The sequence below is a fragment of the Felis catus genome, chromosome C1 (assembly GCF_018350175.1).
Source record: "Felis catus isolate Fca126 chromosome C1, F.catus_Fca126_mat1.0, whole genome shotgun sequence".
NCBI classification, from domain to species: Eukaryota; Metazoa; Chordata; class Mammalia; order Carnivora; family Felidae; genus Felis; species Felis catus.
Window position 1 is genome coordinate 105,368,486 of NC_058375.1, and position 20,707 is coordinate 105,389,192.

General features: G+C 36.0%; 1 protein-coding gene across 6 annotated transcripts; it reads right to left on the reverse strand.

Moving 5' to 3' along the window:
* Positions 1 to 664: 664 nt before the first annotated feature.
* Positions 665 to 20,631, reverse strand: HORMAD1 (HORMA domain containing 1). Of its 6 annotated transcripts, none has more exons than XM_019837799.3 (15): positions 20,490 to 20,631; positions 19,695 to 19,819; positions 18,867 to 19,011; positions 17,208 to 17,271; positions 16,401 to 16,437; positions 13,916 to 13,936; positions 13,616 to 13,642; positions 12,031 to 12,098; positions 11,366 to 11,517; positions 9,698 to 9,957; positions 7,824 to 7,890; positions 7,664 to 7,740; positions 6,860 to 6,943; positions 3,347 to 3,418; positions 665 to 1,323 (listed from the first exon to the last, which is right to left on the reverse strand). In XM_019837799.3, exons 2-15 carry the CDS (start codon positions 19,725 to 19,727, stop codon positions 1,243 to 1,245), a joined length of 1,188 nt encoding a protein of 395 aa, XP_019693358.1. In that variant the 5' UTR covers positions 19,728 to 19,819; positions 20,490 to 20,631; the 3' UTR covers positions 665 to 1,242. The 6 variants fall into 6 exon arrangements, with proteins under 6 accessions (XP_019693358.1, XP_019693356.1, XP_019693357.1 ...); XM_019837797.3 differs by having other exon boundaries at positions 19,695 to 19,757; positions 20,490 to 20,625; XM_019837798.3 differs by lacking the exon at positions 20,490 to 20,631 and adding an exon at positions 20,345 to 20,478 and having other exon boundaries at positions 19,695 to 19,757.
* Positions 20,632 to 20,707: the final 76 nt, after the last annotated feature.

Sequence of the window (20,707 nt, forward strand, 5' to 3'; positions counted from 1 at the left end):
AATCCAATGAAGTAACCTTGGTAGAAGAGAGGAAAGGGAGCTGAGATCCCCACCCCCACTAAATCGTCCAATCAAAGCGTTCAGTGAGCTAGCACCAGCTGCCAATCAACAAAGGTTTTTGTTGGTCAACCTCTGTAGCAGGTGTGTTAACTGTAGCAGTGTATTCTAGGACAATTCGGTGAGATGTGTTGGGATCCAAAAAAACTAAGAATAAATACACATTTTAAAATTGGTTGTTTTCGACAATTAGCTTGTCCCTAACTTTCCTGTTCCAGAAAAACCTGATCTGGGTCAGTCTGTGTACGTTTATGTGGTTTACATTAAACAGGAATAGGTACATTTCTACCATAGCATACACCCCTACCTTCTCTATCAGCGCTTGTTACTGGCAAACCCATGGGTAATGTATGTTTTATAATACGCTGCTGAAAACTGCAAGAAGCAAACAGACCAAGTTTTAAGTCTTCCTTTTCTAAGGCAAAGGAAATGGTCAAAGCTGAAACCAGGTCCCAGGTTTCTCACTAAAAGCACAGTATCTTTCATACGACCACTTAAAGATTCTGGGAAGTGTGCTCAACTCTTGCAAAGTATCATCTACCAAAATGATCATAGAATTAGTGCCTAAACATCTTCTGCTAAATAAAAATTAGAAGCCATGAAAGAGTCTAGATGCTGAACAATATTTTATTTATGTTGCCAAAAATGCCAGACCTTAAAAATCAGTCCTCATTTTTGTCTTCAAGTACAAAAATGTTAAAAAGATAACCAATTTTTAATGGTATGTTATATATTACCATGTTAATACACTCTATTCAGTACTCAAAGTACTGAAGAATACGGTTTTAATGACAGTGACAAACAGTTAAGTGGTATAGTTTTAACGTAAGTAAAAAGTAAATTCCTACCAAAATTTAATAACAAAATAAACGTTATTTGTTTTTAAAATGGACTTAAAAGTTAATATACGTTTAAAGGCAGTATCCATCAAAATGGAAGATAGATCAATATTGAACAGATAATAAACAAAATCAATTACGACATTGGTACTTTTGATTTTACACAAAAGTTCTCTTGGATTGTCTCAGATAATATGATAGTCACCTAAAAATTCATTTTAGTGTACTAACTGCTTAAGACTATATATAATTTTTCACAGGTAGGGCAAATACACATTAAAATAGTAATACAGTGTCCTTTAGTTTAAATGTTGAGAACTTTGCAAACATGAAGAAGAATTAATTTTCATATATGTTCCTTTGGTTCACTAAACTTTCTTCTTTTTGGCACTGACTCTTGACTAGAAGTATCAAAGTGATGAAGGACCTGTCAAAAGAAAACAAGGATACTTTCCAGTTTACATGTTTTTAATTTTAAATTTTTTCACATCTGTGAAGTTTGTTTGTTCCTTCCTTGCCTTCTTTTTAAAAGTATACGTAGTGTAACTATTTCCTACTAAGACAGTATATCTGAGTTGTTTAAAAGTAGGGTAAAGTTGGGGCACCTGGCTGGCTCAGTCCAAGGAGCATGCCGCTCTTGATCTTGGGGTTGTGAGTTCGAGCCCCGCACTGGGTGTAAAGATTTCTTAAAAACAAACAAACAAATAAATAAGTAGGGTAAATTTTATTACTGATATATTTATATCTTCTGATGGCTGCTGAAAGTATACACTTGTAAAATGTAAGGTCTTCATTAGGGCTGTTGGAGAAATCAGAAAGATCTAACATTATGTCCTCAAAATATTTTGGAGGGATAAGAGGGGAAAAGATTTAATAATGAGCTGCAGAGAGAGAAACATTCGACCTTGGCACCATGTAAGGTTTATTTTATTTATTTATTTATTTTTTTAATGTTTATTTATTTATTTTATTATTTTTTTTCAACGTTTATTTATTTTTGGGACAGAGAGAGACAGAGCATGAACGGGGGAGGGGCAGAGAGAGAGGGAGACACAGAATCGGAAACAGGCTCCAGGCTCTGAGCCATCAGCCCAGAGCCCCACGCGGGGCTCGAACTCCCAGACCGCGAGATCGTGACCTGGCTGAAGTCGGATGCTTAACCGACTGCGCCACCCAGGCGCCCCAATGTTTATTTATTTTTGAGAGAGACCGAGACAGAGCTTGAGCAGGGGAGGGGCAGAGAGAGAGAGAGAGGGAGACACAGAATCCAAAGCAGGCTCCAGGCTCTGAGCTGTCAGCACAGAGCCCGATGCGGGGCTCGAACCCACGGACTGTGAGATCATGACCTGAGCCCAAGTTGGACGCTCAACCTCCTGAGCCACCCAGGTGCCCCTGCACCATGTAAGGTTTAAATCATGTTTTCTTTTTTTGTATTCCTGGTACTTAGCAGTGCCTGATAGCTATTAGACATTCAATGTATAATCTTGAATGAATAGGAGGACAAATTAGGGAAATTCCTGAAAGTATTCCCTGAGTTATTCAACTTTGATTTTTCTGGAAAACAACAACAACAACAACAACAACAACACCCCACCTCACTAATGATACAAATTGAATGATTTTGAAAAAAAAATCAAGGCTTAATACATTGGGAAAAGTCAGACAACTTAATACATTAATGAAGTATCAGGTTATTTCATTCCCTTCTTAAGATATGTAAATTAAAAATACTATTAACTATATTTTTGAGATTACCCCTTTAAAGCAGTCTTATGTATTCAGTTGTCTAATTTTAACCTACTAATACTAAAAGTTATAGTTGAAAATACAAATATTTATCTCAGAAATGGCAAACATATGATCTGACTTGGTACACAATAAGGTCCCAAATATGAAACAACTGTTAAAAAATTTAGGTCAGGAAAATTTTTCTTTCCCCTAAGGTACTGAGGGGAGATGCTATATTTTTAGGGAACAAGTTGATTTGGTAACTTATCTTACTTCTACTTCATTTTTGATCTCTAGGAAGCTCAGATCAAATTTCTGGCCCAATTTTAGCTCTACATAAATAAAATGGTTAGCTCTACATAAATAAAATGGCCTAAATATTCTTATATTTTCTCATTCTACCATATTTATTCATATTTAATTTTCTCATTCTATTCATATTTTTCTGGACACACTGATTTTTATTTTATACATTCCTCCAACTATTTCAAATCATTGATGAAATCAGTATATATTTACATGGGAAAAATTAATAAACAACCATAGCACACCTTATTTAAAATCACCTCATTTTTTAGAACCAATTTATACACAAGATTTGGATATCAGTACTCTGAGGTAATATCCAGGAATATTATATTTAGCATTTAAAGTTTAATCTATAGTAATGATAGTTTGATACTTGCCATTTTTTTCAACTTATATACTATCATAAAACTTACTGTTTTCCCAGATTTGAGTTGATTTCTCTTCCGATTTTCCTTAGAAGATTTTACTGGTTGATTTCCATTAGCCTCCACAAAGACAGAATAATCATCAGTTGATTATTTCTCAAAGAATAACCAACACTTGAAAAACAAGAGGCAACTAACTATATGCAGTTTTTAAAAAAAGCTTTCCTGAGATATAACTGAGATATAATTCAGATAACATACAGTTCATCTATTTTAAAAAGCATACAGTTCAGTAATTTTAATTATATTCAGAGTTGTGCAACCATCATTGCAGTCAATTTTAGAATACTTCATCACTCCAAAAAGAAACGCTGAGGTTTGTTTGTTTGTTCCCTCCTTCCTTCTCTTCTTTCTTTTTAAAATTATACATAGTGTACCTATTTCCGACTCAGATAGGATACCTGGTTTCTTTACATGTAGAGTATACTAATCACTTCCCTATTCCCCCTTTCTCCCACTAGCTCTGAGACATTCTACTCTGTCTCTATAGAAATTCCTACTCTGGACTTTCATATGAGTAGAATCAAATAATATGTGGACTTTTATCACTGGTTTCTTTCATTTAGCATGTTTTCAAGGTTTATTCAGGTTGAAGCATATATGGGTACTTCATTCCTTTTTATGGCTGAATAATATTCCATTGCATGGATATACTACATTTTGTTTATCCATTTTGTCTATTGATAGTTTTTTTCCACCTTTGGCTATTGTAAATAATGCTATCTATGCAGTTTTTATTTTATTAAAAAAATTTTTTTTTTCAACGTTTATTTTATTTTTGGGACAGAGAGAGACAGAGCATGAACGGGCGAGGGGCAGAGAGAGAGGGAGACACAGAATCGGAAACAGGCTCCAGGCTCGGAGGCATCAGCCCAGAGCCTGACGCGGGGCTCGAACTCACGGACCGCGAGATCGTGACCTGGCTGAAGTCGGACGCTTAACTGACTGCACCACCCAGGCGCCCCAATTTTATTTTTATTTGAGAGAGAGAAAGAGAAAGTGTGTGAGCCAGGGAGAGGGACAGGGGGAGAGCCCGAATCCTAAGCAGACTCCAGTGCTCAGCATGGAGCCCGATGCAGGGCTCTGTCTCGTGACCCTGGGATCACAACCCAAGCCAAAATCAAGAGTCAACGCTTGGGGCACCTGGGTGGCTCAGCCAGTTAAGCATCATACTTTGGCTCAGGTCATGATCTCATGTTTTGTGGGTTTGAGCCCAGAGCCTGGAGCCTGCTTCGGATTCTGTGTCTCCCCCCCCCCCCTTCTCTGCCCCTTCCCCTCTCGTGCTCTGTCTCTCAAAAATAAATAAACGTTTAAAAAAAAAAAAAAGTCAATGCTCAACTGACTGAGCCACCCAGGTGCCCCTATCTATGCTGTTTTTAAAATGAATATTGGGGGCGCCTGGGTGGCGCAGTCGGTTAAGCGTCCGACTTCAGCCAGGTCATGATCTTGCGGTCCGTGAGTTCGAGCCCCACGTCAGGCTCTGGGCTGATGGCTCGGAGCCTGGAGCCTGTTTCCAATTCTGTGTCTCCTTCTCTCTCTGCCCCTCCCCTGTTCATGCTCTGTCTCTCTCTGTCCCAAAAATAAAAAATAAAATAAAATAAAATGAATATTGGACAATGACAAATTGTTAGCTGTCATATTACTATTCTCTAAAAGGACATGCTTTTCTTTTCTTTTTTTAAACTTTTTTAACATTTATTCATTTTTGAGAGACAGAGCATGAGTGGGGGAGGGGCAGAGACAGAGGGAGATACAGAATCGAAGCAGGCTCCAGGCTCTGAGCTGTCAGCACAGAGCCCAACGTGGGGCTTGAACTCACAAACCAGGAGATCATGATCTGAGCCGAAGTTGGATGCCCAAACGACTGAGCCACCCAGGCGCCCCAGACATGCATATTTTCTGATGTGGGAAGTGTACTTTTCCATATAGCTTCCTTAATGTATATACAATTAAGTATTTTCATATCTTGCCCTTTTCTAGTAATAATGCAGTCATGATTCTCAAAAGCAGCAATACTTTGGCAGAGAGTTCATATACAAAAACATGAGCAATTTTATTTCTTATTTTATTTTTTAAAATATTTATTTTTGAAAAAGAGAGAGAGAGAGAGAGGGAGAGGGAGAGAGAGACAGAAAGAGAGAGAGAGACAGAATCTGAAGCAGACTCTAGGCTCTGAGCTGTCAGCACAGAGCCTGATGCAGGGTTTGAACTCATGAACTGCAGGATCATGACCTGAGCCGAAGTTGGATGTTTAACTGACTGAGCCACCCAGGCGCCCCAACATGGGCAATTTTAGAAGTGAATTTATGCTCCTAAAGTGTCTTAATGTCACATTACAAGGAAATCCTGCCTAATAATTTTTTTTTTAACTCTTGCTTTTTTCCCTATATCCTAGTAAAGGATACTCATCTTAAGTAGAAGCTGCTTAGAAGACCATTTTGCTGCTAGGGGTACTAACTTTTGAAACTTTTTATCTTTTGCTTTCATCAGCATATTAGTTTGCATGCTGCCTTCTGCCAGTTTTAACTTTCTACTGAGAATATGGAAAAGGGGGCACCTAGCTGGCTCAGTTGGAAGAGCACGTGATTCTTGATCTTGGGGTCATGAGTTTGAGCCCTGAGTTGGAGAAAGAGATTACTAAAAAAATAAAATAAAAACTTAAAAAAAAAAAAAAGAATGTAGAAAAAAGAACACCTCAAAATGGCACTATAATCAATGGTGTGCTGGTAAATGTTTAACAACCAGTTCTCTAGGAGTAACGAATCCTGAGTTGAGGCCTTTGCAGATTTCCATGCTGTGGATATTCTCATCATCTCCACTTTTAAGCTATCAACAAGATGTCACTGAATGAGGAGTTGGGAAGAAACGCCAATATACTGTTAGGGTGTGCTATTTGTTTCCTGAGTTTGGATATAATATTTTATAGAATGGTTTTTCTTCATACCTGAACATTTGAGTAACTTAAAGGTTTAAAATAAAATATAAATCTCCATTTAATAAAAATAGAAAACTAAAATAAAGCAGTGGGTTTTTCCTTAAAAACATGAGATTCATTTTATGCAAAATATGTACAAAACATTAATTTTTATGTCTCATTAACAAGACAATTCATTTACAAGATAGAACATGAGAATATTTTGGCATTCTAGGAAATCTCCTTGGGAGACTGGATGATAGTGTCATTTCTCAAAGCCTTTCCTGAATTCTCCTCTTTCATGCACCTTCAATAAAAGTAACCATTCTTTCCTTTGTGCCTCCATGTAGCCTACTCAGACTGCTACCGTGGCCCTATATCACTGCTCCAGTTACTAAACTTTTAGCTAAGAGTAGAACAATGTGTTATTCATATTATATCTCCAACACCTAGTAAAAGTACCTGACACATAATAGGCGCTTACTAAATATTGGTCCAATAAAGAAAGGATTAAGAAGCAAAATAAACTCACACGTGGGGAAAAATTACAAGGTTAAAATGGAAAACAAATCTAAAGAGACACTTACCATTTTATTCTGAAAGATTTTTCCACTTCTTGTTTTGCTTTCAGATACATCAAGTTCAGATGTTTTACTGACTAACTGTTCAAACTAGAAAAGAAAATAATTACACAAAATCATATAACATAATAAAAACTTTCCATAACATAATACTAGGCTCTAAAATTCAGTAACATAAAATCTAGGGTATTATCTTAATGAAAACCAATAATTTTGAATGGTTCTTACTGTCACAAAAAATGTAAAGGTAAAAATAATGAAACTGACCCTGTATACAGTCGATCATTCACTGAACTGAAAAAGTCCCAAATGATCATTGGGCACTACACTACTCTTCCAGAAGATAAGAACTTTAGCTCACCCTCATTGGAGAAAGGAGATGTGCAGAGGAAGGTGGACAATACTCAGTCCCATTATTTTCAAGTTCTTTTTATCTAAATGTTATATCAAGATTTTACTGTCTACGGAAAACAAAATTAAACATGTCTTCTCAAGGCAATAAAAATGTATTATATACTCCATTTGTAAGCACAAAAGGTGGTAGAATAATTGCTTAAGATTCTCTCTAGCTGAAATTCTGAGATTCTGTGAACAATATTTAGGTTTACTACTAAATAAATCCACAAAAATTCAAAACTTTGCAGTATATACTTTTCAAGTTTTGTTAAAAAGCATTCTTGAAACCTAATTTTATCCTAAAAGACCTTGAATATAATAACAAAACCTGAAAAATAACTAGATAACTATATAAGCAAGTCTTTTGGGGGAAAAAAAGCAAGTTAAAAGTGAGATGAATTATCAAATTTATACCTGACAATGAGAAATTGAAAGATCTGGACTTTCCTTAGATCTCATAATTTCATCTTCCTCACAAACTAAACTTGGTTCTGTTTAAAAAAAAAAAAAAGAGTTAAAGTGGTATGAAATAGAATTGAAAGTGAATCAATCTACATTTTCATTAACTTCTTACCTCCAAGTTCAGAAGATCCAGGGTTTTTTTCCTGCTCTTCCATTTTAGTTTCAATGTCAAAATCATCCTACATAATTACATGAATAAAAAAAATGGACACATTTTGAAAAGAAATTAAAACAACTGGGCAAAGTATTTATGAACAAATTTGTTTTATGAAGGTTAAATATAACATAACAGTATAACTACCTTACGTTTGCTAGAAATAAAGTCCTATAATTACTATAACAAGGTACAACATTTATCCAAAGTAAAAACTACTACTCTTTTTGGCAGGGTTGCTTTAAGAACAAATATACAACTTTCTCAAAAATACATAATGGCTCTAAGAATCCTTAGTTCTTACTATTGTCGGAGGGCACTGTGTTAGACATGTTTACACAAGCATCATTGCTGTATCTCTGGAATTTCTTTTTTTTTTTTTTTAATTTTTTTAACGTTTATTCATTTTTGAAAGACAGAGACAGAGCATGAGTGGGGAAGGGGCAGAGACAAAGGGAGACACAGAACCCGAAGCAGGCTCCAGGCTCTGAGCTGTCAGCACAGAGCCCAACGTGGGGTTCGAACTCACGAACTGCGAGATCATGACCTGAGACGAAGTCAGCCGCTCAACTAACTGAGCCACCCAGGCGCCCATATCTCTGGAATTTCTATACATATGTTAGCACACACTGAATATGCCCCAAACCTCTTCAGGAAGTTAGTGAAGAATAGATCAGTCATGGTATGGTAGAAATAGCAACAAGTTTAATGTCTACTTTATAATTATACATTTTTTTGTGACATATGTCAAAGAGCTTTAAATATTTTAAAGAATGCTACATAAATCCCAGCATTATTTGTTTATAAAGCAAGACTGGGATTTAGGTTTTGAGAAGACTTTTTCTTTGACTAAACTGTTTGAAAACTGAATTTTCTATTTGTAAGGATGTGGCAGAGCCTAAATCAGAAAAGTCAGTCTCTATATATAAGTACTAAGATCATAATTTAGAATTAAATGAGATAAGACAAAACAACAAAGATTACATTAAATAACAATCATGTTAATGTGGAAGATTAAATAAAAAAAGGCCTTTTTTATATTTCTATTTATACTTCTTATACTTCTATTGAAAACTGAGAATGTACACAGTAAACCTAAGTCTGGTAGGCACTGGAGGATTACAAAGATGAATGACACTTTTCCTGCCTTCTAGGAACTTCCAGCCTGCTTTAGGACAGTGATTTTGCAGGCCCCAAATGAATTCAAGCACAGGTTTAAATGAGCATCTAGTAAGGGTGTTGTAGGAAGGATTCCAACATTAGTTGGGGGATTGGAGTATTTCAGTGGTTTGCAAATTATGCTCCAGACCAAGGGGTTTCCTCAGAGTACACTATGAGGGTAGTTGAAGTGGTGAGTGGCTGGGCCTCCAGGACTTCATTCAGAATAGTTGTTTGTTTTAAACATTTTTTTTTTTAATGTTTATTTATTTTTGAAGGAGAGGGAGACAGAACATGAGCCGGGAAGGGGCAGAGAGAGGGAGACACAGAATCTGAAGCAGGCTTCAGGCTCTGAGCTGTCAGCTGCAGAGCCCAATGCGAGGCTTGAACTCATGAGCTGTGAGATCACGATCTGAGCAGAAGTTGGACACTTAACTGGCTGAACCACCCAGGAGCCCCAGAATAGCTGTGCTTTAAATTTCTGAGAATAATGTTTGCACCAAGATACAGAGTTTTAAAATGAAAAGGGTATACCTTTCTTACGGTCCAGATCAACCTTGAGTTTATGATTATAATACAATATTTATACAAATATTAATGAGAACTATTAGTCTTTAGAATTGAGTCAAACATTTGTTACTATGGTACTTTATAACTCTTTAAAATGTACTGACACTTATATAATGGTCCTGTTCATCTTCTCGATCATCTTTGTCCATGAGAATTTTCTGAAGTGGTGTTTTTAATTGTTTTGGTGATAAAATAGCTGAATCAATATTTTCCATTCGTTCTTTTTCAGTAGTCACTTTTACTTTGAAGGTGTGAAAAGGTGTTGGAACTTCTCCCACATTTAAGTACATAGGCTCCCCTTCAAATATCACTCCTTCACAATCACCATCCTTAAAACCGGGAGGTTGGTAATCTGGGGGTGTAACTGCAAAAAGTATAAACTATGAAGTTCATGAAACTGAAGAGAACATAATATAATAATAATAACATACAAAGATTGATAACATTTCAAATAGTATAGAAAGGCAACCTTTTTTCTTCTTCACTTGACTGGCTGTATGACTTTGAATAAATTATTTATCATCCCTGATTTGGTTTTCTCACCTATGAAATGCGGAAAATAATAGTATCTACCCCATATGGTAATTGTGGGTATTAGATGAATTAAAGTATATAAACTACTCAGACTAAAACTGGCACATTCTAAGTATCCAATAAATGTTAGTTGTTATTACTATTGTTGCTTTATGTTCTTCTATATATATTTCATATATGTATATATCCTTTTTTTTTAAATTTTTTTTCAACGTTTATTTATTTTTGGGACAGAGAGAGACAGAGCATGAACAGGGGAGGGTCAGAGAGAGAGGGAGACACAGAATTGGAAACAGGCTCCCGGCTCTGAGCCATCAGCCCAGAGCCTGATGCGGGGCTCGAACTCACGGACCTCGAGATCGTGACCTGGCTGAAGTCGGACGCCCCTATATAGGCGCCCCTATATATCCTTAACAAAACACAAATAAGATCATACTGTTCTATACCTAGGTGTTTTTAACCTTTCTTTTTAATCCATTTGTATTATTTCTTGGATAAATTAACTTAATCAGCACATTTAAGCTTATTATTTATTTTGAGAGAGACAGCGTGAGTGGGGAAGGGGCAGAGAGGGAGAGACAGAATCCCAAGCAGGCCCCAAGCTGTCAGCCCAGAGCCCAGTGCAGGGCTTGAACTCACAAAACCACAAGATCATGACCTGGCCCAAAAGCAAGAGTCAGATGCTTGGCTGACTGAGCCACCCAGGTGCCCTAGCACATTCTCTATAATAGCTTGCATGGTATCCTTATAAACATATAACCTTGCATGTTTGTGTTAAATATATTCCCAAGACACTTTTCTAGCTATAGAATTTCTGGATTAAAGAGAATGTGCATCTAAAATTCTGATACTGCCAAAATGTCCTCTAAAAATCTTGCACCTACATACATTCCCTTGAGAATTTATAAAAGTGCCTACTTTTCCCTCACACCCTTGCCAAGAAATGGTTTACAAGTTTTACTGCTCTGGTAAGTGAAAAGTAGCATCTCACTGTTTTATTTCTTTAATTATGAGTGAGGTTGTACCTCATATGGGTATGTTCATATCGCTGGAGAAGCTTATATACATTTGAAAGTCTATTTTTTCTAATCTTTCTTTTTCAAATACTTATATTAAATGAAAATTTTATAATTTCAAAAAATATATTACAATTTAGGTCTTAAAATCAGTTAGGATGGAAACCAATTGTTTCAATACTGAAACATACAGGTAACAAGAGGACGTGTTACAAATAGTACCTTCATCGTAGTAAAAAAGTTTCATAGTCAAACAAACATCATTAGGTAAAGGTCCCAGATTTTGCATTAGAATATAAATCTTGCGAATGAGGAGAATACTTGCTTTCTTGGTGTCAGCAGATGACATGTTGGAATCGTTGCTTTGGTTTTTACTACAAGAGAGTCACACATTAATTTCTTTTATGGCATGTATGGCTTCTAGTAACTTCATATTTTACTATTTGAGATTCTTATTCCTATTATAGCATTAAGTTTTTAAGTTGAAAGTTACCATAAACGTGTTTTAATGTCACTATTATGAAAGATTTAATATCATCAATATCATTATTAATAACAGTATAAACTAATAATTTTATTTAATATGCATTTTATATAAGATGTTTAAAGGAAACAAGTGATGGATTTTAATTACATTTCTAATCACTCAAGCATACAACAGCTTTCCTACCCTTTGGCTCTGTTTCATAATTAAAATAGTATATAATAAGCCACAGAATTTGGGCTTGCAGCTACTCAAAGGATGTTTTTACAGCCACTCCTGGATGGTTAATTGGGGGTGTTTGAGACATTTCAGAAGTACTTCAGTACTTCTGAAGTTTAGCAATATAGTATTAATATGAATAAGCGGTAATCCGTAATACAAAAAGAAAACTATAAAACCATACCTTATGAAGTCCATGACTGGTCCATTATTACTGTACTTGAACTTAAATTGGTAACATTCTGAAATTGTCTTAAATAGAAAACATTGCAGTTATGTATCTGATTTACAGTACTGGCAGCCAAGTAGCTATATACAGCTTTTCTATGACTCTTCATGCTGATTTAGTAATTTTTCTGCCATGTTTTAACCCTTATTGGTCCACTGAAATCTTCAAATCCTAATAATTCCCTTGGTTTGGGATTTGGTGCTTCAGTCTTGGAGAGATGGTCATTTCCCTACTAATTGCAATGGATATCATATATATCAGAAAGGAACTCCTTAGCAGATAGGTGAGAGGGGCAGCATTATCTCTAATTCTAGCAGAATGGCTCAAGCACAGGGCTTAAATCCTTGCTACACTGTGACTAAGAGCAAGTCATTTAAACCTAAGTTTCAGTTTCCCCAACTAATAAAAGGGGTTGAAAATAGTACCTATCTCATTGGTGGTTATGAATATTTGACAAACAGGATAATTTATACAGAGCACTTAATAAACTGCCTGGCATGCCAACATTCAATAAATATTAGTGAATCAACAAAGTTGCTCTTTTACTGAAAGTAAAAAATGTTCAACTATATAAAACATCTGAAACTAAATGAATATTTTCTGAGCAGTTAGTTTCCGAACAATCAACTAATTCCCAACATTTGCTTACATGATTTTTGTCACCATGGACATATATTAAGCATTAACTGCAGGCATGAGTATCAAAGAAAAGACACTGCCAGCCCTCTTGAAGCTTTTTTTTTTTTTTAATTGCTTTCTTTGTATTTCAGTGCTCACATAGGAATGGGGATCAGCTCTTTCTTTTTAAAAACAGCTGCTTCTCCATGACTGAATGGAACACTATAACAGCTACTGTGCAATGGTTAAGCACCAAGGTCATGAACTGGACTTCTTAGGTCCAAATTCTTGTTCTGCCACTGTGACCTCTGGCAAGAAACCTTGTATCTAGGTTTCCTTATCTAGAGTGGAGATGATAATGGTAGTTACCCCATGAAGGTTATGATGAATAAATGAGATAATGCATATAAAGCTTCAAGGAACAGAGCCTAATAATAGTAGGCACTCAACAGATCTTTCCCCTTTGTTTCTTGTTTGGTTTTCCCTGTCATTTCTTGTAATACCTTCTTTAATTGTCAGATGAACAGGTGGATGTGACTGAATTGGGATGAATATCCAAAGTGCAAGTGTTAAGTATCTTATTTTTGTCAAACTCAACCTCTTTCAAAATTCCATAAAAAGAATATTATATTGAAGCAGAAATCAGGAGTTTTAGGTTATTTCTATTGGTTTTTGGCTTAGTGGCCAAGGGTCAGTCACACAGTCTCTTTGGTAGTAAGTGTATTAATCTGTTTAAAGATAACAATACAAGCCTTGTCTTACCTCAAAAGGCCTTTACGAGGTTCAAATGGTTCAAATGTGAAAATATATGTGAAAGTGTATTGATTAAAGCACAAGTAAAAGCATAGGATATTATTATAATTTTATGTTATTTTTAGATTTTAAAGATATAATGTTTCTTTACTAACCTAAGTACACCTACCTGAGGGTCTTCTGGATTGGTGTATACCTATTTAAAAATAATTTATAATTGAGTTATTTATATAAGGCTAAGTATTCAAGAAGAACTAAATTGGATACTTAGATGAAACTATTAAATGGATTCAGCAAAACAAAATACAAAATAACCTCCCAAAATATTAATTTGTTACTTTCCCCCCCACTGAATAGATCATTTACTTGAATAAAGTGACATAATCAATTGTTGGTTTGAGTGTTATTTAAATAAGCAAGGCCAAATTTGATGTCTTTAAAAAAGAACATACAATTTAAAAATACTTACAGCTAGAACAACCATCCTTAGCTGAAATATAACAAAGAACAAAAATCTTACTTTTACTCCATAAAATATTTTTTCATGATGGATCATAAGAATTCTTCGCCTTATTTCAACATTTATTCCTAGTAAGAAATAACCTTGCAGAAAATATGATGTATATAAAGCAATACATTATGTATCTTTCTCTAGTCCCCCAAATATCTCTCTTTCTTTTATTTTTGAGAAACCTGTGCACACACAAGCTGGGGGAGGGGCAGAGGGAGAGAGAGAATTTTAAGCAGGTTCCATGCCCAGATCTGAGCCAATGTGGGCCTCAATCTCACAACTGTGATATCGTGACCTGAGCTGAAATCAAGAGTTCAACGCTTAACTGACTGAGCCACCCAGGCACCCCCAAATAGATATTTCTAGTTGACTTACTAAAGGTTGAAATTCATGTCACTGACTTAAGCAAACATGGGTATTTCTGCCAGTTACAAGGAAAATACATATTATGAAATAACACATTAAACCTTACCAATGTTAGAACTAATTTTGAAAAGAGGAAAGTAGAGTTCAGGACTCTGTTCATTTAATAAAGAGAAGAAGCTTTGGAAACCAGAGGAATAGAGAATCATAGGAAATCACCCACTAAAGTAATTGGACAAAAATCTAAGAGTCATCCTTGATTTGGATCTTTTCCTTATACTCCACAACCAATCTATCAACAAGTCGAATCAGTTCTACTGCCAAATATATCCTGAATCTTTTCATTTATTTCCTTCTCTCCCTTTTGGTCTAAGCCACAGTGATTTTTCACCAGTACTGCATTAACGGACTAAGCAACACTCTCCTTGATTCCCATCTTATTCTCCTTCCACAGTATATTGTCTTGAAAGTAGCCACAGTGATTTTTAATTTAAAATGTAAATTAAATGATGTTACATTTCTACTCAAAACCTTCAAATGGCACCTAAAATATAATTCAAACCCCTCACCTACATAGTCCTGAAAGCTCTGGCCCTGCCTGTCTCTCCAGGCTCCTCTAAACAACGCCTCCTCCCCCACTGCTCATTGCATTCCATTCACACTCGCTTTCTTTTTGTTCCTTGAACTCTCTAAACTTCCCTCAACTCTTTGTATTTGCTCTTCTGCCAGGAATATTCTCTCCCAAAGTCAACGCCTGGCTGGTTTCTTCTCAGTCAATTCTCAGCTTAAATGGCACCTACTCAGAGAAGCTCCTATCCTATCGAAAGTTACCCCACCTCTTCACCTGCAACACACTTTTTCTAAATATTTTATTGGCATTTAGCACAATTGGAAATTATCTGATTTACTTGTTTTATTGACTGTTTTCCCACTATAGAAAGGGCTCTCTTTGTTTTGCTGACCACTGTTCACCCAGCTCCTACCTGGAGTATGTGTTTAGCACATAGTAGGCACTTAATATTTAATGAGTATTAAATACTTGATGCCTTAATAAGGGAGGTTAGTGACCATGGATAAAATTATATCTTTTTTACATTTTGTTTAGAGATGGACTTCTTTATGTATGTTAATATAAACATAAGTATACAAAAAGGCTTATAATCTACAGTAAACCCTTATTAATCGAAATTTCACCTATTTATGATTTGTGACAATTAAAAAAAAATTTTTTTTAACATTTATTTATTTTTGAGACAGAGAGAGACAGAGCATGAACGGGGGAGGGTCAGAGAGAGAGGGAGACACAGAATCTGAAACAGGCTCCAGGCTCTGAGCTGTCAGCACAGAGCCCGACGCGGGGCTCGAACTCACGGACTGCGAGATCGTGACCTGAGCCAAAGTCGGCCACTCAACCCACTGAGGCACCCAGGCGTCCCATGTTTATACTAATAATTTAATAAATTGTTTCTTCATAAGAATTCAAAAATAAATTTCTGTGTAGTCTAGGTTAAATTGTCACAAATCAGGGGCGCCTGGGTGGCTCAGTGGGTTGAGTGGCCGACTTTGGCTCAGGTCACGATCTCGCAGTCCGTGAGTTCGAGCCCCGCGTCGGGCTCTGTGCTGACAGCTCAGAGCCTGGAGCCTGTTTCAGATTCTGTGTCTCCCTCTCTCTCTGACCCTCCCCCGTTCATGCTGTCTCTCTCTGTCTCAAAAATAAACGTTAAAAAAATTAAAAAAAATTATTAGTATAAACAAAATTGTACAAGGCATGTGAAACTAATAAACTATTTTAAAAGAATTTTTTTTAATTCATTAAGTTTTTGTAAGTTAATAAGTGTTATTATTAACACAACCAAGTGTTAACTAAAACTGGCTTGGCAAAATTTGTTAAGCATTAATTCTATTGGCTTCAAATTGAGTTGAATATTAGTCTTTAAAATATTCAAATGTTCAAACTTTTCAGTAATTTGGGCTGGCCTATGCCCAAATTAGTTTAAATTAATGTTCTACTTTGTGGCTATTGCTGTTACATTTATAGAGTATAAGCTGTAGAAAAAAAGACAATGAGATACTGACTTACGTATTTTTTTTGTAAAGCATCATAGCATCCTAGCATCCTAAAAAATAATGAAATATTCATTTTTAGACCGAATGCTTTTCCAGAAAATAATTCTTTTAATAAGTCTCCATATTATCTCATTACTAAATAATACAAAATTTTCTTATTAAAGCTCCCTTCTTGGGGCATCTGGCTGGCTCAGTTTGTGGAGCATCCAGCTCTTGATCTCAGGGTTGTGAGTTCAAATCCCACATTTGGCAAGGAGCTTACTTAAAAAAAAAAAAAACTCCCTTTTTTTAAGATTTTATTTTATTTTTTAAGTTTATTTATTCACTGTGTGTGTGTGTGTGTGTGAGAGAGAGAGAGAGAGAGAGAGAGAGAGGTGAGGAGGGGCAGACAGAGAGGGAGAGAGAGAATCCCAACTAGGCCCTGCGCTGTCAGCACAGAGCCTGATGGAGAGCTAGAATTCATGAACCGTGAGATCATGAACTGAGCTGAAACCAAGAATCAAACGCCCAACCGACTGAGACACTCGGGCACCCCTAGAATTTTATTTTTTTAAAGTAATCTCTACACCCAATGTATGGCTCAAACTTACAACCCCAAGATCAAAAGTCAAATGCTCTACCTATTGAGCCAGAATTTTAATTTCTTTAAAATTAAAGAAAAAATTTAATGCAAAGATCCAAAGACCTGCAAAAATGGTATCTAGTGTTAAAGGGGGAGTTACTAAAATTGGGTTAAACAATGAAAGGTATTCAAGGTACAAAAAAAAAATGTGATTTAAGAGAAAAATAATTTCATATCATTAGGTAATCTTTTACTTACCACTTCACTAACTGTGTAGATCCTGGACAGTTTTTATCTTCTCTCAGAATTTTCACACAAAGATCTAAACACCAAAATGATATAAATATAGAACTATTCAAGATTAGTAAGCAAGTAGAAATTTTATTTTATTTTATTTTTTTAAGTAGGTTTCAGGCCCACGGTGGAGCCCAACGCAGGTCCTGAACTCATGACCCCGAGATCAAGACTTGAGCTGAGATCAAGAGTCAGATGCTTAACCAACTGAGCCACCCACGCACCCCAAGCACCTAGAAATTTAAGTGAAATTATTTTCGTCAGCTGTGTATTAGATATATATTATGCAATGGCAATGAACTTCCAGATGATTGGTATTAACATAATTTAAAAGAAGAAAGGTCTTATGGAAATAAATAATCTTTTTATCCTTATTATAAAATGGCATCAAAATGATTAGGATACATGTGATGGGCAAAAAAAAATGTAATTTTTAAAAGCTATAGAATACTTAAAAGTTAGATATAATGCTTTCACACCATCATTATCCAAGAGTTTTAGAGTATTTGCATGGGCCCGTATCCCAATTAAATTCTTGTAAAAGGCCAAGAAGTTAACTGGCTGTGAGAGATAGAGACCTGCAAGGAAGCAACAGGTAATACAATGGAAAGGACTAAGATCTCTGTCTCTGTCTCAGGTTCCTTATCTGAAAAATAGGAGTAATAGCTAACTCACAGGCCCGTAATATGAATTAACAAGCTGTAATACATAACATAGTGCTTAACATATTGCCCACCATATAGCTGGCACACAAAATTAGGTACACACTATGTGCTGGGTAATGAATTATTACTGTAGTATAAATAGGCTGTATTATTTTTACTTCCCAAAATAACACAAGAATATATACTACTACTATACAAAGCAATAAATAATAGAATGTTTTTACCTACCAACTTCATCATTAAAGAGTAATGTCAGGTGAAATTAAACTTGAGAAACTAAGGAAAAATTTTAGGATTAAGTGCTTCCAAAGGTATTGAATATACTTTTTAAAAACTACTTACTCCACATAAAAATGTGTACATGAATGTGGCATTATTTATAATGGCCAAAAAAGTGTAAACAACTGAAACAAACATTCATCAATGTTTGCTTATCAATATAAATAGATATATATAGAATATTAGTCAACAATAAAAGAGAATGAAGGACTGATTCATGTCACCATACGGATGAATCTTGAAAACATAAGTGAAATAAGCTGGTCACAAAGGACCACATATTATATGATTCCATTTATGGGGAATGTCCAGAATAGGTAAATCCATAGAGACAGAAAGCAGACTGGTGGAATCCGAGGACTGGGGAGGTTGGGGGAAGGGGAGAATGACTTAGTGAGTATGGAGTTTCCTTTTGGGGTGATGAAATGTTCTAAAATTGGCTATGGTAGTGGTTGCACACCAATCTGAATATACTAAAAATCATTCAGTTGTGCACTTTAAGTGAGTGAATTGTCAGGTATGTGAATTTCATCTCACTAAAGCTATTATTAAAAAAAGATCTCTAGGCAAAAATTTATACAGTCTTAAAGCAAGCCAAAATAAAAACAACATGTTTAAAGCAAGTTTTAAAATCAACATGAACAAAGTTGAAAGAAACAAAAAATAAACATTACATTACCATCTAGATATCTTGTTCCATAAGCACATTCTGGAAATATTCCTCTCAAATAGGTGATGCAGGATACTGAAACTGCTAGGAGCCTCTTCACTAACACTAAAGACTGCTGCTCTGTTGATATCTTATTGGGAAATACCAATGCACTCTAAATTTCAGGAAAATTAAAACATTTTATTTAGATTTATTAAAAATAACATCCTCCCAAACTTCAGGTAGATCTAACTTTGCGTCAGCATGGTACTTTCCCAAAGAATTTCTAACCATAGTGGTGAATCATGGTACTTTCCCATAGAATTTCTAACCCAGAAAGTCAGGGTGGCTTCTAAGAGGCGAAAGTGATTTCAGGGAAGCAGCCTAAAGGTAAAATGCAAAAAGTGCTTAAAAATCCTCTTGCAGGTTAACAGTCTGTAAGTGCATAATACATGATAGATTGTAGTAACTCTTTAGTTACTAACTAGATTTGACACACATAACCCTGTAACACAAGAACATTGCAAAGATGAGAATTTTATCTTTGTGAGGCATGCACATTCATTTCCTTGGACTAGACTGCTATGAATGACAATTTCATCAAAGCCACAGAATAGCATTCATTAACACCTAGTGTAAATTGGATACGAACCAGTGATTTAATGCAATGCATCAAACATCCAACACAATTCTCCACGGATTCTAAATATTAGTTTAGCAAATACCTTCCTTTCTTAAAACATGGAGTTTCCTGATCTCATTAAACCCTTCAAACAGTTGGCTCTAACTTTTATAAAAGACTCCAGGAAACAATAAGATTAGCTACATTAAAATATTTTTAAATACAAGAAATCATACCATGGAAGTCCTCTGTAATTGCGCAGTGGCCATCTTCTGGGAAAGTCTTTTCCTTAATTCAACCTTGTGACAGAAACGTGAGCTTTAACTTCAGATCTTTTTTGTATCGCTAATATTCTAGTTGGCTACATGTAAAGTCAGAAAGAACTTTAAGTGAATAAAAATAAATTTTATGTGATCAATTTCATGTAAATAATGTTTACATAAAGAAATCAATCACAGTATTCGAGTACTGACTACATTGCACAGTTAGGTAGGTATGAAACCGGCCCCTGCCAGACTCTTTAAAATAATCTCAGAAGTTTTTTGTTTTGTTTTGTTTTTGTTTTTTACATTTATAGTTTCAAACGACTGATTCAAGTCAGGTTCTTTAACTGAACTTCATTCAGCCTAGCTCTGGGTATAAAAACATATTGTCCTACTCTGTGGAACCACCCCAAAAAGCGGAATGGAAAATATTCCAGATCTTTCTTGGCTGATTCTGATTTCTCAATTACAACTGGTATTTTCACGTAAGTTTCATTTGGGGGTTCCAGTTTCCCTTGTCTTAAGCAGACAATTCCACTGGAAGAGGTCCCAGAGGACACGCTTTACTGTCATTGACCCTAAAGAAGCCCGGACTAGACACCGGAGTTAACCTAATCTCGAACCTCTCGTGAAAAAGAAGCAGGCTCACGTTTCCGCCCCGTTTCACCATTAAGACTTTAAGAAGCGTAAGAGTAGTTGTGAAGCGACAGAAAAAGAGCTTGAAACGCAGAAGACACAAACAAACAGGAAAGAAAACAAATACATTACGTAAGGTCTGAGGGGCGCCAGCCGCTGGGAAACCTGGCACCGTGCGGCGCGCGCTTTGCCTGACGCGCAGGCGCCTTCCTTCAACGGTTGCCCGCGGAGGCGCTACAGGGCCGTGTGATCCCCGCACCGTCGCTTTCCCGCCAAGAGCCGCGCAAGGCGCGCTGGGAACCCCAACCCGCTGAAGAGCTCGTCTCAGCCAGAGAAAGGCCCGATTGCCA

Excerpts from the sequence above, each read along its gene's own strand:
- HORMAD1 (XM_011285124.4), bottom strand. The coding sequence starts at position 20,391 with ATGGTGAAACGGGGCGGAAAC. Across the intron at positions 7,741-7,823 it reads TGGATCTTCTGAACTTGGAG|AACCAAGTTTAGTTTGTGAG; the intron begins GTAAGAAGTTAA and ends TTTTTTAAACAG. Across the intron at positions 6,944-7,663 it reads TTTCAATTTCTCATTGTCAG|TTTGAACAGTTAGTCAGTAA; the intron begins GTATAAATTTGA and ends TTTCTTTTCTAG.